General features: G+C 40.9%; 1 protein-coding gene across 1 annotated transcript in view; it reads left to right on the top strand.

Annotated features, from left to right (window-relative positions):
- The first annotated feature begins 915 nt into the window (after positions 1–915).
- The window catches only part of YAF2 (YY1 associated factor 2), a 32,966-nt gene continuing 13,707 nt past the window's right edge, over positions 916–20,174 (top strand). The window contains exons 1-2 of the mRNA XM_032687403.1: positions 916–1,144; positions 1,284–1,409. Coding sequence (XP_032543294.1) covers positions 1,119–1,144; positions 1,284–1,409 — 152 coding nt within the window. The 5' untranslated portion in view covers positions 916–1,118. The remainder of the gene's footprint in view (positions 1,145–1,283; positions 1,410–20,174) is intronic.

Here is a 20,174-nt window from a genome sequence, read left to right as displayed (position 1 = left end):
CTTGTTTTGACAACTTTGCCTTCAGAATCAGAAAGTTTCTCCATTGTCCACTTCCTTAATTTACAAAAACATCTGTCTTCACACACTTGGGTAAAGCTATCCTTGGGCATATTTTGTTCTTGAAATCCTATCATTTCCTGAGAAAGACAATGCAGCAACAATATTTTTGGCCACTGACATGCTGACCAGTATCATCTCGTTGTCTGCTTGCACTCTGCTGTCTACCTGTGTCTAATGCTGTCTTTGTTAAGTACTTAGGACATACGCTCTTTGTTCGGTTTGCACAGCATCCTGCAAAATGGCATCCTAGTCTGTGACTGGGCTCCGGTGCTCTAAGATAACAGAGGTGATAAACCCCCGTATCCTGCCTGATGTTGCTATGATGCCTGTGAACCACGTTGTACTTGCAAGTTTTCAAGTGCAAAAGCACCGCGCTGCACACGGGTGCCAGGTAACATCGCTGTCTCCTGGTCCTGTACTGGTACCCACGGCGTTCTCCACTGGCCTCAGGCCAACGGCATGCTTCAAGACCAAGACTGCTAAGCAAAACTTCGTGTTCAGTTTATTCCCGTTTCTTTCTTACTGTAAAGCATGGCCTGGAGCAATTTCTGTGGGAAGGAGCACAAGGTGCTAGTGCGATCAACCTTGCGCGACAACAGACCAGCGGCTTCCAGGGCAGAGCCGCGCAGGCCGGCTGCAGCTCCTCACACTCCCGCTCTGCCCGTTCAGCCCAGCACCGCCTCCCGTCCCCCCGTCGGGGCCGCCCCCCGGCGGCGGCACCGCCCCCGCTCCGCCCGTCGCCCCCAGCAGCCCCCGCGTTGCCCGGGCCCCGCCGCCGCCGCCGCTCGCAGCGCCCGAGCCGCCGGCGGAGCGAAGCTGCCGCCGAGCGCGGCCCGCGGGGCGCCGCGGCCTGCGGGCGCCGCTGGTTGGCGGCGGGCGGACACGTGAGCGGGGAGGCGGCGGCGGCAGCGGGAGTTTCCCCGACAGCTGGAGGTTGCGGCGGCGGCTCCTCCTCCCCGGGTCCCCGCTAGAGCCCGGAGACCCCCCGCGCTCCTTCTTATTGACAAGCGCACAAAGGGCCGCGCCGGGGCCGGGTCGGGGACGCGTCTGGAGCCGGCATGGGAGACAAGAAGAGCCCGACCAGGTAGGGGCAGCGGCGGCGCCTTCTGGTTCCCCCGGGCCCTCCGGGAGCGCGGGGCCGGCGGCGATGGCGGCGGGGTTGCCCCGGGGGCGGCGGGGGCGGCGCGGCCGGCGTTGCCCCTGGCGCGCGTGTGTCTCCGCAGGCCGAAGCGGCAGCCGAAACCCTCCTCGGACGAGGGGTATTGGGACTGCAGCGTCTGCACCTTCCGCAACAGCGCCGAGGCCTTCAAGTGCTTGATGTGCGACGTGAGGAAAGGCACCTCCACACGGTGGGTCGCCGGCGGAGGGGGGAGCGAGGGCGGCGGGGGAGCGGCTGTGCGGCCGTGACAGGAATGGGGGCCGGGGAAGCCGCGGAACATCCCCGGGGTGTGAGGGAGGGCGACCGTAATAGGAATCAGGTCACGTTTACCGGGGGGTGTGCGGGGGGGGCGGAGGGGGAGCACCCAGCCCCCCCGGGGCTCCTCGGTAAACCTGACCCAGCGGTGCACGGGCGTGTGTGGAAACAGAAATTATAAATACCAGGAAGGGCATAATTGCCTGCGTAGCCTAACCCTGGAGAGGCTGTGCCCCTTGCACGAAGAAGAACCATCACCTGGGGTGTGCCTGCTAAGACACTCACCCTTTAATATTTTTTTTTCTTTTTAATTCATGTTTTCTGTGAGTTTAACTTTGCCACATACATAATCCCTTTGTATTATTATTATTAGTATTAGTATTAATTTTAATTCACTTTTCATCACAGAGTATCACCTTCCAGGTTTCCGGGGGCTGTAGGGGGTGGATTATAACCCTTCAGTGTTTAGAAAGGAATTGTTAGTTGAATTGTGCCATATGGAATTGCATCCTCATGAAACCGTGACTTCCCAGGAGGACCTTTTCTCTGTACACCAGTCGAAAAGCTTGCAGTGGATTACCTTGCAGTGGTTCCTGTGCCTGCCGGTGTTTTTCAGTATTGTGGCTAAGCGTGTGTGTTTGGGGAATGGAGGCTTTTTATAAATGAACAGGAGTGCACTTGTAGCCATGCATGCTAACAGAAGAGAGTGTTGCTCAAGAATCCTTTCTTACAGTTATCATACCTAGAGGTTAATCCCTTCGGCAGGAGAAGTTTAAATGGCAATCAAAGTTGCAATTCTATCAAAAGCCACAATTACATTGTAGATATTGGTTAAAGCAGTGATGAATATGACTTGCAACACGTTACATTTGAAATTGTGACTGCAAGGTTGGATCCAATTACACGAGAAAAAAATTACTCCTTTTCTGGAGTTGGTTTCTTAGACTTTTGAAAACCAGAATGAGTGCTGAAAGGACTTCTTATAACTTGAGATTTCAGTACTAGTTGATTTTTTTTTTCAAACAAAGGAAATCAGTGAGGTAAATGCATCTGTCACAAATAGTGTGGTTTGCAGTTATAACAATGGCATTGTGTTTATATCACAGAGAAATATGTACAGATTGTAATATTCAGCAAAATAAGACTACTGAATTAATGCAAAGCCTTTAAAAAAGGCTCTTTAACATCCAGTCAATTTGATAGGCACAGTCAGTGTAAAATTATGTTTTATTGCATTGGAAACTCAGCTGCATAAAAGCATTGAAACTTAAAATCCAACAAAACAAAAAAAACCATGCCAAATCAAAGAGTGTGGAGTTCCTGAGAAACAAATATTTTCATTGCATTCTAGTTTCCACCCTTGAATATTTCATATTTTATATAATTTAGCAAGAAAACATTTGGGTTGTTTTGTTGGTTTTTTTTTTAAATTTCCAGTTTCTCCTTGACAGTGACCTGCTATGGAAGAACTGTAGTTGATAGGTAGATTTTTGTTTCTCTACTTAAACACTGTAACAATGTGTACCTGAGTAGGTTTATGGATTTCTTTCTCCCATAAGGTTTAAATGAATTGCATTTTCATGTGTTTCCAAAGTCCAGGTTTTACACGTGGCATGAGATAAATACAGGTTGAGGTTTTAGGCCAAGCAGTTTTTGTCTCCAATACTGATATTTGATTTGAGCTAGTAAGTAGACCCTTGTGTCCATGGAGAGGATCATTAGGGTGCCAAAGAGACACAAAAGGCCATTTGGATGGTTTTATTATTTGGGTTTTTTTAAGCATCTGTAATCCAAGTGACAAAATTAGTGCCTTGTTAAAGCATTTGTTGGTATTACCTGTAGGACAAAATGGTTTTCATCAGCATTGGACAGAATAACAGTACTACCATGTTTTGATGACAGTGAGAATGCATTATTTATTTATTTCAGTCTTCCATTTTGAAGCTTGATGTTAGATTAAATTGATGCCTCAGCATGGTTCTTTGTGTGCAGTGTTCTTACTTAAAATTTTTGACTGTTTTTTTGTCTAGAAGGCAATGTAAAACACTGTTTGGTTTTTTTTAATTCAGAGAAATGTGTTTCTTTGTGGTGGAATGTTTTAATATCTGCTTCTGCATGTTAAAATTCACTAAATATGACCAGATTTTCAGGTGGAAAAACAGGCAATCATATTCAAGTTTACTGGGTTTGAAGGCCACTGGAAATCAGGTGCAAAGTTCATTAAAACTTTTTTTTAATACTGATTATGTACATTTAACTTTACAGAAATATTCTCAGGTGGGGGTAGGGTTTATGGATGTTTTCACTGTTGAATAATTTCTTCTTTCCAAAAGAGTTATCTTTTGTGCCAGGGGCTAGACATGGATTATGTTCCTTAACTACTCGTGGAATTGTTAAGATTAGTGCAAATAATTCTTACAACTTCTTGATTATATCTTATTTCTAGACTGAATTTGGAAAGCAGATTAGATCATGGAGTTCAATTAACTTTGTCTATGGCAGTATTACTTTGATTGATTAAGCTGGGCTGTGCTTGGAGGGGGGGTGTCCAAGAGAAGTCCTGGATGCTGCAGAAAGTGGTGTAACTGATTCCCAAGGTGGCACTCTTTTCCTTGGGTTAGTACTAAAGGAGTACCCCAACGTGGTGCCAGTTAGATGTGCCATGAGTCAGATGTAGAACTAAGCTCCCATCTGCCAGATGAAAATCCCTGTACCTTTTACTCTAGAACCACTGCCAGATGTTAATTTGGTAATGTCACTGAGGATCTAAACTCCCCCTGTAGGCATGGCTTTTGTATTTACTTTCTAACCTAAATTGTTCTGTTTTGTTGCTTGGGTACTGAAATTGCTATGTTCCTCTTGATAGGAGGCTGCACTGAATATAGTAATTTTCTACGTGTGACCTTTAAAACATTTTGAAATCATCTGGATGAAAGACATTATATAAACATAAGGAGCATAGGACTGTAATAATCATTTCTTACTTGGATAAATCTCCTGCTGAAGTTCATTAGAAGCATGAGTAAGGAATACTGAAGAGAACCCTAGCGTACTGTGTTATAGAGGGAACTGGTAGCAAACTCTATATTTAGGTTGCCTAATAGTTTCCATAACAAAGAAATTGTATGACCTCTTTGAGAAGTTTTATCATTTGCAGAAACCATCGAAGTTTGGCAAGAGGCAAAGTCCTTAGGCTAAATAAGTGGTTTGATTTCCTTGCCCCATGAAATTGTTTGAGTTTTGCTGAGACTAAATCACTTGAAAAATCATCATTGCCCATCTGTCACCCATGTTGTACAGAGAAGTCATTGCTAGAACACTGAAAAAGCCCAGACTGGAATCATGTAAAAGCAACAGTGGCAATGATGCTGCGCTGAAAACACATAAGGGAGTTATTTTGCTCCTGGGGAGGTTGTAATGGAGTTGCTGAATTTGGTCTGACTCTCACAATTACCGCTTTGTCAAAAGAAAGCTGCCTCCATTAGCAAGCTACCATTTCTTTTCTTTCTTTTCTTCTGCTCTTCATGGCACTATCTGAATCAGGAGTTTATTAATACTGGTTGACCTTCAAGAATTGGGCTGGATCCTTGGACAGACCTTATTGCAGCAACTATTTGCTCCTGGTTTGTCTGTCCTTCAATAGATGTTTGGATTTTGCTATTCTTGCCAGCTAACACCATTAGTCACTGTAATTTAGATGTGTTGTAAAGCTGAAGATTAAGAGTTTCAGTGTTGCTGGGAAGAAGTACACAAGAGGACTGGCATTCCCTCTACAGGAATGTACGCTTCCTAGTCTCCTCTGCCTTCTGGGAGACTGCATTACTACCCCGTTGTCACCTCTCTGCTCAAACTTCCTTAGAAGCATTATTAACACTCTTGTTATTCAGTCAGCTATAGCATCAAGATTTAAAATTACCTGTCACTTTGCTTTCCTTCATGTGGTTTTTATGTATGTGGTCTGATCTCTATTTGCAGGACCCTATTCTTTTTTCAGTGCTGTGATAAACCACTTCTCCTTTCAGTGTGAATGATGAGCATCCAGGGAAGGGTAGTGAGAACTGCAGGAGGAACTGCAAACATTGGCTTTTTAAAATTTGAAATGCTTGGAATGATACTCTGCTATGTAAATAAAGGAAAAAAGAGGGGTAGGGACATGATCAATTTCCCTTTTTCAGAGTTGATAGCATTCTGTGATTTTTAAATTAGGTAAAAAGGATATTTTCACTAAAAGTATTGTCTTAGCTGGTTAACAGGGGAAGATTTGTTGTACAAAGTGTATTTTATGCTTGTTATGATTTTATTTTTTAGAGCCTCTTTCATTACTTTCTCTGAATTCAGTAAAAACTTAATCTTGCCTATAAATTTGGGTCTTAGTGCACACTATTCAAATCCATAATAATTTTCTTTTGGTGGGGGAAATGAGGCAGAATAAAGAAATGAGACGGGTACAAGTGACTTCTGTGAAGTTTTGTGGGTTTTTTTTTTTTGGTTTACTTGCATGTAGTTTGGGTTTGTTTTTTTTTTTTTAAGGGATTCCTATTTGATACACATGTTGAGGGAGCTGCTATATGCAATATCATTTATAAAATAGCCCCTGAAATTTGTAACCAGAATGAGAAAGTTATCTTAAGTCAGGACGAGTTTTTGTGGATTTGGGATCTGTGCCTCTTAACATCCTGTACTGCCAAAGTAGAGACATGTGTAACTAGCTGAATGGGGGCATGGCTTCCTTGTCCTGTGATCTATTGATCTTCATTACTGAATTGCTCCTTTTCTCCCAGCTGAAGAAAGCCAAATTTAAATCATACCAGTCTGAGGTATAAGGAACGGGGATGCAGTCTTTGTATGTTTCCTTGGTATTTGGTCTGTGCTCCTTGACTGTGTCTGAGAGGCTGGCGAGCTAATATGTCCATGATTTTATAAGCATGTCTGATAATCTCCTAAATATGAGATATAGGTCCCTATTTGGAACTGTCACGAGTTTGTTTTATGTTTCGAGAGAAGCATAAATGAAGTGCTTAATTTTTTAACTTGGATATCAAGGTCATTTTTCTTCAGAAAACATGTGCAATTTGTTTAGTCATGTACCATCTGGATGTTTATAAGCACAAATCAGTTACATTTAATCAAATCTGGTATTTGTATTTCTGTTGAAATCCAGTACTGCTGAGGACAGAGTTGGTACTTCTCCTGTATATCTGGTTTAATGTGTCTATTTCACAACAGCTTGTTAAGGACTCACTCTTCTGCCTTCCACTATGCAGCCTCTGTGTGTGCACATACGTGTATGTGTTGGGGGGAAGGTTGTAAAGGAGAAAAAGAGGAAGAATTACTTGTCGTGCTGATTTTACAAATACATGACTGAATCAAGCTTAACAGACTGAAGAGCTGTTCGTTACTTGTGGTAGTTTGGAGAAGGAAATATTTGCAGGAATTAAGTGAATGGAAAAGTCATATATAATCCATATTTTACCAAGCTCTATATTAGAAGTTTTATGTTTTAGTGTCAATATTAAATTATTAAAAAAAGTAAGAATAAATAGTTCTCTTTTGCTCTGTAGATAGCCATGGGGTAATTCAGTCATTCTGGACTTCCAGTCTGATTTTTAAGAAGAGTTTTTAGAATTGTTAGGAAACTTATTTAGGAATTATTTTCCCTGTAAAAATTTCGTGAAACTTAAGAATTCTGCACACATCGACTAGAATGAGTTTTTGTTTTCTTTATTAAACAATGAATGAATTTCTATTGAGTGGCCTGGCTCTGTTAGATGCTTCTGATGGGTGTAGCTTATATGGGCAATAGAGAATGCAATTCACAGCCACTCGAAAGAAGATAAATTCTAGAAAAGAAAGAAGTTTTTTGGTTTTCCAAAGAAGTGTGGAGGGGGGTGTTGATTCTTTTTTTTTTTTTTAAGATGAGCTTGACAGATACTTTAATCTATTACTCTAAACAGCTCATAAAAAATGTGTTGTGGTTTTTTTTTTTGCTCTCCAGCATGAAATTGATATTTTTGGTTTGATGCTTTCTTGTTTTCTTTTTTCCTGTACCTCCTTCCTGATGTCTGATATACCTCAGTAATTTTTTTTTCCTTCACTTTATTAATGCAGTCTTCCCAGAACAAAAGAAAGAGTATTTGATACCGGGCTAAAACCCCATAGGATCTGTTTGATCCCACTTCGATAGTTGATTTAAACCTAGTTTAGTTGTTCCTTTTTGCATCTTGTTGAAAATAGAACCATAAAATTGTAGAATCGTTAAGGTTGGAAAAGACCTCTAAGATCATCGAGTCTGACCATTAACACAGCACTGCTGTGTTTACTACCAGACCATGTCACCGGGTGCCACATCTATTCTTCTGAACACTTCCAGGGATCCTGACTCCCAGCACTTCCTCAGGCAGCCTGTTCCAATGCCTGACCACCCTTTCAGTGAAAAAAATTTTCCTAATATCCAAACTAAACCTCCCCTGGTGCAACTTGAGGCCTTTTCCTCTTGTCTTGTCACTTGTTACCTGGGAGAAGAGACCGACACCAACCTCCTATGACTTCCTTTCAGGTAGTTGTAAAGAGCGATAAGGTCTTTCCTGAGCCTTCTTTTCTTCAGGCTAAATAACCCCTGCTGCCTCAGTTGCTCCTCATAAGACTTTTGCTGCAGTCCCTTCACCAGCTTTGTTGCCCTTCTTTGGACACACTCCAGCACCTCAATATCCTTCTTCTTGTGGGGGGCTCAAATTGAACACAGGATTGGAGGTGTGACCTCAGCAGGGCCGAGTACAGGGAGACAGTCACTGCCCTAGTCCTGCTGACCACACTATTTGGGATACAAGCCAAGATGCCATTGGCCTTCTTGGCCACCTGGGCACACTGCTGGCTTGTGTTCAGCTGGCTGTTGACCAGCACCCCCAGGTCCTTTTCCACTGAGAAGCTTTCCAGCCACTCTTTCCCCAGCCTGTGGCACTGGCTGGGGTTGGCGTGACCCAAGTGCAGGACCCAGCACTTTGCCTTGTTGAACCTCATACAGTTGTCCCCAGCCCATCAATGCTGCCTGTCCAGATCCCCCTGCAGAGCCTTCCTACCCTCCAGCAGATCAACACTCCCACCCAGCTTGGTCAGTCACCTGCAAACTGACTGAGGATGCACTTGATCCTCTGGTCCATGTAATCAATGAAGATATTAAACAGGATAGGCTCCCGTACTGAGTCCTTGGAAACACCACTAGTGATCACCTGCCATCTGGGTGTAACTCCCTTCACCACCACTCTCAGGGCCCAGCCATCCAGCCAGTTTTTTTACTTATTACCTGTCCCTACCATGGGAAACCGGTTTCTCATGGAGAATGCTGTGAGAGACAGTGTCAAAAGCTTTACTAAAGTCCAGGCAGACAACATCCACAGCCTTTCCCTCTTCCACTAAGCATGTCACTTCGTCGTAGAATGAAATCAGTTGGTCAGGCAGGAGCAACCTTTCCTAAAGCCTTGCTGGCTGGGCCTGATCCTCTGGTTTTCCTGTAACCTGGTGTGTGATCGCACTCAAGATGATCTGCTCCATGGCCTTCCCTGGCACTGAAGTCAGGCTGACAGGCCTGTAGTTCCCTAGTGTTATATCAGTAGTTATGTCGGCCAGAAATTGAGTTACTTGACCTCCTCTGTGTATATACACCTTATGTAATTAAAACAAACAAACATGGAGCAGAAAGAAATCTATCGCTTTCTATAAACATTCTTTTTTTCCCCTCCTATGATAACTAATGATATCAGAACTAATGCTGAACAGGAAGAACTACTTAGCCCTCTGATTCCAAGATCTCAGATCTGATCATGGATTTAGGGGATACGCTCTCTAGAAGGCCAACTTTATTAATAGTACTGCTGGATCAGAGAAAGGTTCTGTCAGCAAAATAGATTAGCATTTGTTTTCCACAGTTAGAAAGCAGTGAAAGCTCTGAATTCTTTTGTGTTCGTTATAAGTTTGGGTGTAAAGGCTGATATGTCTCATTTGTCTTATTGTCCTAGGAGCTCAGGATGGAAAAGGTCTTCCAGTGATTTAGACCCTCTTCTACTTTGAAAGAGGATCAGTAAAACCTGGGCAACTTCTAGCATTATCTTTATGCTAACAAGTCTCCAGTGAAGGGGACTATAACCTCTTTAGATAGGTTATTTATACTGCTTTTTACCCTTGCTGTTTTTCCAGATATCTAACCTTTGTGTTCAGTGAGATAGGTTGATTTATACTCCCCCTTCCCCCTTTAGTGCATTACACACTACATTTGTAGTTATTTGGTTATTGGCTTTTGGTTTTCATATTCACCCACTTTCCCTCTGTAAGTTTTCATATAAAGAAGAAATTTCAGCAGTCTTTTCTTAAAGGTAATGATTTTCTTAAATCATAATTCTTTCTATCATGATTCTTTATTCCTGAGTGTTCAGTTGACACATTTGTTCCTTACAGTAGTAGCCCAGAATGAGGACATACCTTCAGCTGAGTAATTCCTAGTGTATGGTTTAGAAGGACTGTGGCTTTCTAGAATTCTGCTAAATTACAATTTCTGATGTTCACACTTCCCTGAAGGAGAATTTTCCTTTGTGCAGTAGTACCATGATGTTGACTTATCCATGCCTTGTAATCTGCTTGATCCAGTACAGTCTGGTGTCCTTTGTATCCCATTGTTACTTAAGTAGGGCTTTTTTTTCATGCTGTCATAAGGCCCGCAGTGCTTTGTGCTGTCTTTCTTGGAATTCATAATTTTGATTTTTGAGTCATCTTCACTCAGGATGGTCTTATCAAATAGTTGTCACCACCTTTCAGCTTGATGCTTGTTCTATTCCTTATTCCTTTGTCCAAAGCATGATTAAGAATATTAAATAGTATGCCTGTAGAACCTCACTATAAAAATTATGCTGCTGTCTCTGCAGCTTGTTGCTGAGAACTATTAAACAAGCAAACCCACATTTTGAACTTCATTCTGAAACTTTGTCCTCATCATAGTTTAACTTGAGTGGGAGGATGTATTTTTAACTGTGCTGCAAGTAAGACTTGGAACATGTATTCCTTTTCTCCTAGTCAGTAGGACTATCAGTCCATAAAAGAGAGGAACTAGCTGTAACAAACCAATTGGCTTTATCCTTTAATGCTCCCAATTCTTAAATAATTTCATTCTGGTATCTTTCTGAAATTTGAGTTAGGCTGAGTCATCTACTCCTACCTGCGTTTTTATTTGCCTATCTTGGGAGTTCTCTTTTTTTTTTTTTTATTTTCCCTTCTGCAGTACTTGATGACTTTTTCCATCTTCATGTAGTTCTCTAAAGACTTGATTCTGAGGGTGAATTTCATTAGAGGCTGTAGACTGCCATCATTAACATTCAGTAGCCCAGTCTGTTTCTTATTCTCACTTGTACTCATACTGCCTTGTTTAATTTGGTTACATGGAATTAAACTTTTGTGTGGGCACTGAAGCATGGAAGCCTTTATGCCATCTGGTACTTGCTTCCTTTCCATATTTGATAGTGGATATACTTCTCTCTATTTTCATGGTTAAGTACTTTTCTTTAGGGCATAAGTAGTGTGTGTTTTGATGTGTTTAGTTTTGGGGGTTTCTTGGAGGGCTTTTGTGTTTGTTTGTTTGGTTAGGTTTGGTTTGGGATTTTTTAATGTTTTTTTGGTTGTTGTTTTTGTTTGAGTGTTTTTGTGGAAATGTCCTCTTTGGTTTTAGTGCCACCAATGGTATTCTTGCTCCATGTATCTTTTCTAGGGAAAATTATCTGTCCTAGACTAAAAGCTACTGGGATTTGAATAAACACCTACAATAAGATGGACGATATTAAAAGAGAAGTCTAGCTGGTGGGAAGAAAGCTCCTGTATCACCTGTAGAGTGATGAGAAGTTGCATTTTCTGCCCCATGACTTTTTATAGCAATTTTTCCTTGATAGTTGTGACAGCCCACTATGCCTGTTCCTATTTAAAACTTGATAAAGTGTCTGTACTTTTCATCTTGAAAGTCAGGTTAGGACAGTATGCTTTGCAGAAAATTTTCTTAAAGTATCGAGTCGTGTCTTGGCTTTTACAGTGAGCTACAAAATACTTTTAAAGTAGGTTAGAACAAAATATTATGTGTTCAATTTTTACACTTCCATACAGTAGCTTATCCTGGTTTAAGTAGGACAGAGAGATCTTGAGAATTGTCGGTACCCTCTGAAGTGCGTTCCACTGGTATGTGGTACACTGATGTGAAGCAGGCTTGAACTTGGAGAGTTCAGCTGCAGAATGTTGTTGGTAGGCTTTTGGCTGGCAAATTTTTCATCAAAAGTCTGGGAGAAGACTACAAGACCCTGATGTCTGCTACAAGTTTTTTCTCGTTTTCTTAGAAGTTGAGGGGTGGGGAGGAAATGAGCAATTGAAAGTTTTCCCGTTCTGTTTTACTGGAGATTTGGTACTTAGCTTTGAACTTTTTCATAATGCTTGAATATACTTTCTCTGAACTGTACAGTTCAAATGACAGTGCCTAGCAGACAAAAAATGTGTGAATGAGTGGGGGCTTGAAAATTCACAATGAAAATAAAGTTCCTAACTCTAAAAGCTGAAAAAAGTTGGCTGGCACATGGAGTGAAAGTTGTTTCTTACAGATATCACTGAAATCTGTGATTACAATCATGCACTAGAAGTTCTGTAATTGAATAAGAAGGGTGAAAGAGAAGGTCAGGACTGATTCTGTGGCATCTTTTAAGATTAATATGCATTTTACTGAAGAATGTTATGGAGACTTGACTTTTTAGTCGAAAGTCTTTTCCCCTACTTAAGCTGGACATCTTTGTGGGGCTGGCTCTGAATGCAAGAAGTTGGTAGATTGCTGCAGCCTTCTGGGAAGACGACACCTGCAGTGCAGAACAAATAAGATAGGTGAGAAGCAAGTTCTTTCCTATTTGGTTGCAAAACCAACTGTACCAAGTATTGACCCTGTTCAGTGCAACAATGACTGCGCTGCTGCATCAGTGCGAACCTCGTGTTCTGCGTGTGTTTTTTTGCATGGGTGCAAGAGGCATCACAGTTTCTGCGGGAAGGGGACAGAGGAGCAGCCTGAAGGATCCAATCCTTTGTGGGATTGGCAGTCAGAAGAGGTCACTTCCCCATAAATCCCAAGGATCTAGGGGTCTAAAACAATGTAACCACTGCTTTCTCTGTAGAGTCCCAAATGCTGCCTCCTCAGGGGAAGTTGTTAAGGAAACTGAGCTTTGTAACCGCTGCTCATAATGGAGCATATTGTCTTCTAGGAAACATAAATTGGTTTTATGTTTCTCTAACAGAGTACTTTCAATATATCTGCCATGCTGAGCATTGATGAGCCATAGTCTGTGGCACATGGGAAAGAATTCTAACAACGTTCAGAGGGTTGGAGACTTAACTGGTTGTTGGAGAAGTAACATTTCATCACGGCTTTGAAAAGTATCCATGAAGATGAACTTTGCCTTTCTAAAGGTCTTGGTACATGTATTTCTTCTTAGAGCAGGCTGTTGTGCATTGTACCAGTTGTCTTCAGGAGACTTGCTGGCCTCATCTGTTAAATGTCATCTGGAAAATAGGGCATTCCCTTTAAGGGAATGATTAAACAGGAACACTGCCTCAAGGGGTAGTTTTCTGCACATTTTTACTGTGACTGATAAAACCATATGGGTCTTGTGAGTCTATTCTAATTGAATCAGCTTTTATTGAAAGACAGAATTGCTAGAAATGCACTGAATGGATGAATTCCAAGTAAATGATTCACACTGTAAAATAGTTAAGAATATGAAAGCACAAATCAGAGCTGGCTGAAAGTTAGAATTCAAATATGCATAGGATGTTTAGAAATTGCATTGTTACTCTGCAATACGCAGATGGAACTATATTATGTTTTCCCATACAGTCTACTAACTCTGTTGTTTGCACTGTCATAATTACATAGTTGTATAATTTGTGGAGGCAGTGTAATGTACTGTTAACACTCTAGGATATGACAGAAGTAATGGTAATGAGAAAAAATAATTTTGGATAGCAGCGTAAATTGTTGAAGATGCATTTAATCATGAACTGTAGAAATAAAGACTAGTTTCTCACAAGATGGCTTTGTGTGGTGATTAGTGTGAGCATATTCGTGTGACATGGCAAGCTAAGTGTAGTTTAATCTGATAGTTTTTATTTTATGAATAGCTTAATACAGTAGTGATGACTGGGGGAGGGTGAGCTGATCTGTGTCAGAACCCAAAGACTGCTTCTCCTGGTAGTGATTTAATTTAATTGCTAGCAACTTATACTTGTATTACAAGAAGTGCTAATAGGAAATGTCTTTTACTTCTCATAATGGGACTTCAACTGCTAAAAGTCAGGAGTGGCATCGTTACATGAGCTGCTCGCTTCTGTGCAGAACACAGTTTGGAAGATCTAACTGGCCACAGCATTTGCAATGCTACTTAGTATACACTGTGTTCCTGATGGTTTCCCGTTTGCTTTAAATAATATTGATGTGCTTTTGCAGAAAGGAATCTTTTTTTTCTTACTAGGAGGTAAATTGTGGCCTACTTGCACTTGGTCGCAAAACCCAGCAATAGTAATGGAACAAAAAGCACCTTCTTTGTTCTGCAGTATTGTTTGGCAGAACCTAGAAGCTCTTGTTGCACAAGATGCTGCAGAAAGACATTGTGGAGTAGGTATGATAGTCAGTAAAAAGATAAATGTAATTTTAGAAAGCAAATTTTACTTATGTATCAAATCTAGAAAAATATGTTGTTAATTGAAAAATTGCCTGATAGAAGAAAATAAAGTCTGAAAACATTGTAGCTGTTACTCTGCAAATACGTGGAAGGATATATTAAAAACTGTGCATTTTGTGTATAGAAATGCTCAATAATTCTGTCAAATTGTTTGGGAATGAGTGTTTTACATTTGACAAAAATAGTCCTCTGCTATTGAAGTTTCATACTTTTAAATTTTTACTGTCAAACTAGCATTGAAAACTTCATTGTCTTGAAGCACAAAGATCAGTAAAAAAGATATTGATGGGCTAAAGATAGGGAATTTTTTTCTTGGTTTCTGTGCAGCCAGATTGCACATACACTTTAACAGTACAGATTTGTGCATAAACTGGAATGAATGGCCTAAAATGTAACAGTTAAAGTTTTGCCTTCTCACTTGAAGTCTCGTAAGACTCTGTCACTCCTTATGTGTCAAATTGGCTTTTGACTGTCAGCGTTATTACATGAGGATAGTCACTACAATGACATAATGCATGTATGTGTGTCTTGGTTCTAGTAATTTCATTCAGTATTATGAGGAATTCAGCTATCAATTTCTTGACTCTTAGGAAATTCTTTTGTGTTTGTAAGCCATGATAATAAGGTTATGATGTGAAATTAAATTTGGTTCCATTTCTTTTATTTAAAGCTGTGAATACCATTACAATATCTATATAAATATAGGTCTCAGCCTTCCAACGTTTTTCATGAATTCCTAATCTTGAAGAAAAGAGCAATCTCTTTGAAGTTAAGCTCTTTGGAAGCAGAAGTTAGCTCAAACCAAGGAAGACTCTGGTAGCTGTGTCTGTTTAATTTTTAGGTGAATGTTTAGGTGAAGTTGCTTATGTTTGTTATCATTAAAACCAATTATAGTGAGAGGGAAAAGATACTCTGGAGGGGCATAGATGCAAAAATTATTAGGGTCATTGTTACCTTTTCTGCAGAAAGACCTCTGAAAAAGAGAGAAAACATGCCTGAGGAAGAGGGAAAGTTAATTACTTGATATTTATATAGTAACTCTTTATCAGTTTATGAGGGTGGGGGAAGGGAGATAACTATATAAAAAAGACCTGGCTAGTGAGTGGGAGGAAAGTTTATTTACTTCTTACTAACTTCTACTTCAAGGTACTTGTTACTTGTTACAGAAAATGAATTTGCTTTTTTTCCTGGAGCCATTTAGATCTTCTGGTGTCTAAATCTACATCATCAATCCATCATGGAAAAGTCACATTTCAAAGCTGCTGGTTGTAACCTGTACTGGGATCTGCTGAGTGAAAAGCTATCTCAGCTCTATTACAAAGTTACAGTTAGAATTTTGCATAATTAATGTCTTTTTACAAATGCACAGGAAGCGTATCACTCTATAATATTACTGTAATACTTAACTATAGCTGTGCCCTGTAAAAGTTACTGAAATAGATGCCATAAGAATTGCTGAAAACATTCATACCTAGATGATGGTGTTCTCTGATGTGTTACAGGAGTAGTCTTTTCTTAGAAAATCTTCTACCTTAAACCACTTTTTCACATCCTTCACTTCATTTAAAAAGCTGTTTACTATAATATCACACATCTTTGTATTTGACTCTCTGTAAATATCTGTTTGCTTTGGAGATTAGGAACTACCTTTTATTTTTAAATTAATTACTCTAGTTACTCTAAGATATATTTGAGAATGTGGACTGTAGTAGTTGGAGGAATGAGGACATGGTGAAGGAGATTTGAGTAGAGACTAGCTAGAATATGATAATAAAGTAAAAGGTATGCAAAGATAAGCTTTTCTTGAGATTTCACTAATGACTGTGAACTAGAAAAATGGAGATTAGAGTATTGCTGTGGATATCAGATTTCTATTAGCTTCTTGAGACATTAATATTTAAGATAGATGTGAGTAGAAAATGATCTTCAAATAAATTATAAGATATTTAAAGCCTGTACATTTGTGCTGCAAAATGATCCAGTCTAGTAATGAGAGAACAGAGTAGGATTTGAATGATTCAGTTTTGTTCTCAACAAGATTTTAATGCACTTAACTGTATTCTGTTTAGACTTTTGAAAGACACGTATGAAACAAACATCAGCAAGACAGGATTTTTATTAGGATTTGGAATGTTAACAAGGCATTTCTGAAATCATCACTAGATGAGGGAATAACAAAGGAGGTGGAGGCTGGTGGAGGAGGAATACTAGTATATGATGGAAATTAGAATTCCATTTAAAAAAAATATTGAGTACCTTAACTGAGTCATCTCAGTCAGAAACACACAGAAGCCACACAGTAGCAGATGGAAAGGAGATAGGCAAGTCTGCAGGGCATGAGAGAGAGAGGGATTCTCTCTCTTCTATTTACAGAATAGAAGATATTACAGGGATCTCCTCTATTTACAGAAGGTTGCTTTTTAAGCAGTTGTCCCTCATAAGTAGTAAACGAAGAGAGATGTGGGATTCAGGAAAACTTGAGTGGTTATTTAAAGGAGCTGACTGACTTTCTCTGAAGCCTAGTGAATAGTTGTAGGTATTTTTTCCTACAGCCTGACTGACCTTGTTATGCTTTGCACAAAGATACTTATTTGGGAATGCCTGAATTTGATTTTAGAGTTTCTACTATGTTATTCAGAACTGTGACAAGTGTTCTGGGTTTAATCCATAATGTATCAGCATACCCTGTGTTTATAATTCAGCTTTTGGAATAAACTGCAAGACTTTCCCAAGGAGATACTGTAAAAAAACCTCTATGTGGAATCTGTAAAGGCAATCACATTTCTTTTTTGTACTGATTCTATTCTTGAGCGGTAAGCTTCACAAGTTTGACCAAAGATCACATACATAAATAGATTATTTACTGCTTATAAGACCTTTTGGCGATAGCAATTTTAATAATTCTTGTAAAACCCTGGACAGTAAAATTCAGGGGGCTAGTTGACTAAACTACTGTTTCCAAAGAATAAGTTCTGCCATGCAATGCTGGTAGGATAGAACATATTGCAGAAGTGTGAAAGAAGTTGATGTTCAAACACATGATGAACTCGTTACCTAAGTCCTGTGCAGTGAGGGCCTTAAAGCAACAAGAAATAGAGTAGAAGATTTGGGAACTTGAATTAACTTGGAAGCTTTTATTCTGTTCACCTGAATTGCCTGGAAGGAAATTCTTTGTATTTGAAGAATAATGTGGATTTTTCATTTTTGAGGAGCTGGCGGAAGAGCTCGCCAAGCCGCTCTCCATCATCTACCAACAGTCCTGGCTCACTGGGGAGGTCCCAGATGATTGGAAGTTGGCAAATGTCACGCCAATCCACAAAAAGGGCTGCAAGGAGGACCTGGGAGACTACAGGCCTGTCAGCCTGACCTCAGTGCCTGGCAAAGTTATGGAGCAGATCATCCTGAGTGCAATCACAACACCTACAGGATGGACAAGGGATCAGACCCAGCCAGCATGGGTTTAGGAAGGGCAGGTCCTGTCTGACCAACCTGATCTACTTTTATGATCAGGTGACCTGCCTGGTGGATGAGGGGAAGGCTGTGGATGTGGTCTATCTGGACTTCAGCAAAGCCTTTGGCACTGTTTCCCATAGCATACTCCTGGAAAAGCTGGCAACCCATGGCTTGGACAGGGGCACTCTGTGCTGGATTAGGAACTGGCTGGAGGGCCAGGCCCAGAGAGTGGTGGTGAACAGTGCTGCATCCAGTTGGCGGCCGGTCACTGGTGGTGTCCCCCAGGGATCAGTGTAGGGCCCAATTCTGTTTAATATCTTTATTGATGATTTAGATGAGGGGATTGAGTCCACCATCAGCAGATTTGCAGATGACACTAAGTTGGGGGGGTGTTGATCAGCTGGAAGGCAAGAGGGCTCTGCAGAGGGACCTGTTCAGGCTGGAGAGTTGGTCTGATTCCAACGGGATGAGGTTCAACAAGGCCAAGTGCCGGGTCTTGCACTTTGGCCACAACAACCCCATGCAGTGCTACAGGCTGGGCACAGAGTGGCTGGAGAGCAGCCAGGCAGAAAGGGTCCTGGGAGTGTGGCTTGACAGGAAGCTGAACATGAACCAGCAGTGTGCCCAGGTGGCCAAGAAGGCCAATGGCATCCTGGCCTGGATCAGGAACAGTGTGGCCAGCAGGTCCAAGGAAGTGATTCTTCCCCTGTACTCAGTGCTGGTGAGGCCACACCTGGAGTGCTGTGTCCAGTTCTGGGCCCCTCAGTTCAGGAAGGATATTGAGGTGCTGGAGCAGGTCCAGAGAAGAGCAACAAGGCTGGAGAAGGGACTGGAGCACAAGTCCTATGAGGAAAAGCTGAGGGAACTGAGGTTGTTCAGCCTGGAGAAGAGGAGGCTCAGGGGAGACCTCATCACTCTCTACAACTCCCTGAAAGGAGGTTGTAGCCAAGTGGGGGTTGGTCTCTTCTCCCAGGCAGCTATCAGCAAGACAAGAGGGCATGGTCTTAAGCTGTGCCAGGGGAGGTTTAGGTTGGATATTAGGAAGAAATTCTTTACGGAGAGGGTAATCAGATATTGGAATGGGCTGCCCAGGGAAGTGGTGGATTCTCTGTCCCTCGAGGTTTTTAAGATGAGACTGGATGTGACACTTAGTGCCATGGTCTAGCAATCATGGTGGTAGTGGACCAAGGGTTGGACTTGATGATCTCAGAGGTCCCTTCCAACCCAGCTGATTTTGTGATTCTGTTGTACATAGGTATTTTTTTATTTCCATTGTCAAAATGGACCTGCATTCTTGTAATGAAACCAAGTTATTCACTTTATCAAATTAGTCAAAATTCTATTAACATAGATTATTGGTGAGTACCAAATGAGGGAAATTAAGGAGGTGTGTACTTCTGTGAGATGTCCAAAATGACTTATGAGAAGGTATTGTGTTGAGCTGTGCAACATGGAATGACTCAGGGCAAAAATTCCAGGTATCATTTGTTCTAGTGCATGAGTATTTTTCATCTTTAGGCATGTAAGTTGCTGTATTACAAAGATTTATTTTTTTTTTTAAGAATGCCAGCAATGAAAAGTAGTCCATGCTTTGCAGTATTAAATATTTGTTTCATTTGAGAGCATCAGCACTGAATGAGTTTCTGCATGCAAAACCTAAAGTAAAGACAAGTTGCTGCAATCTCTGTAGGTATACCTTGTAAACCAGCAGCTAGATCAAATCCTGCAACAAGACTTGAGCTAAAATGGTGACATCCTTATCATTTAGCATTTGTGGAATTGTAGAGAAGACAAAAAGCTTTATCCTTGTATGTTTGTGTTAATGTCTGTCGGCTTTTTAAAAACCAAAAATGTTAGTTTTCCTAATTTTTTAAGGAGACTATGAAGTATGTTCATATTTGTGTGCAGCACCTTGAAAACAACATTGGAATTAAAGAATTAATAAAACTGGATGAGGTTGGAATAGAAGTGTAGGTAGAAGTATGGCTGATGTTAACTTAGCAGAAAGATAACACTGTCTGAAAAGGAAAACTAGGTGGTAGAGGAGAGGTGTAATATTTGGAGCTGGAATGTTCTACAGTGCTTAAACCGTAAAGTTCACCTCTGTTGGAAAGAACTGATAGCTCTTATCTTCTGTAATAGTATATGCCTTTCTTTATTAGGGTTCCCCTTCAGATTAGTGAAGTGGCATTACTAGATAAGAATACAAAGCTTTTAGGGGCTGGCTAAATGATATGTATTGTTTTTATGAACATTTCTGCTTGTAGTTCTGAACTGTTCAGTTGAGGTGGTCCAATAGTGGCCCAGTGGTAGAGGCAATAGTGCTTGCAGTCTTAATGCAGAAGATTACAGAACTTCTTTCTAAACACCAGAAAACTCAAGTACTCTTAAATGTGCTTAAAAAGCAAATTACCATAAGTATATTGATGAAATAAAAGGTAGTATTAACACTGTCTGTATATACTTAATCTGTAGCAGCCTATTGCAAGGAGTCTTTAATTGGTTTT

Source organism: Chiroxiphia lanceolata, chromosome 5 (assembly GCF_009829145.1).
Source record: "Chiroxiphia lanceolata isolate bChiLan1 chromosome 5, bChiLan1.pri, whole genome shotgun sequence".
NCBI classification, from domain to species: domain Eukaryota; kingdom Metazoa; phylum Chordata; class Aves; order Passeriformes; family Pipridae; genus Chiroxiphia; species Chiroxiphia lanceolata.
Note: the sequence above shows the minus strand (reverse complement) of the source record. Positions and strands in the feature narration are given on the sequence as shown.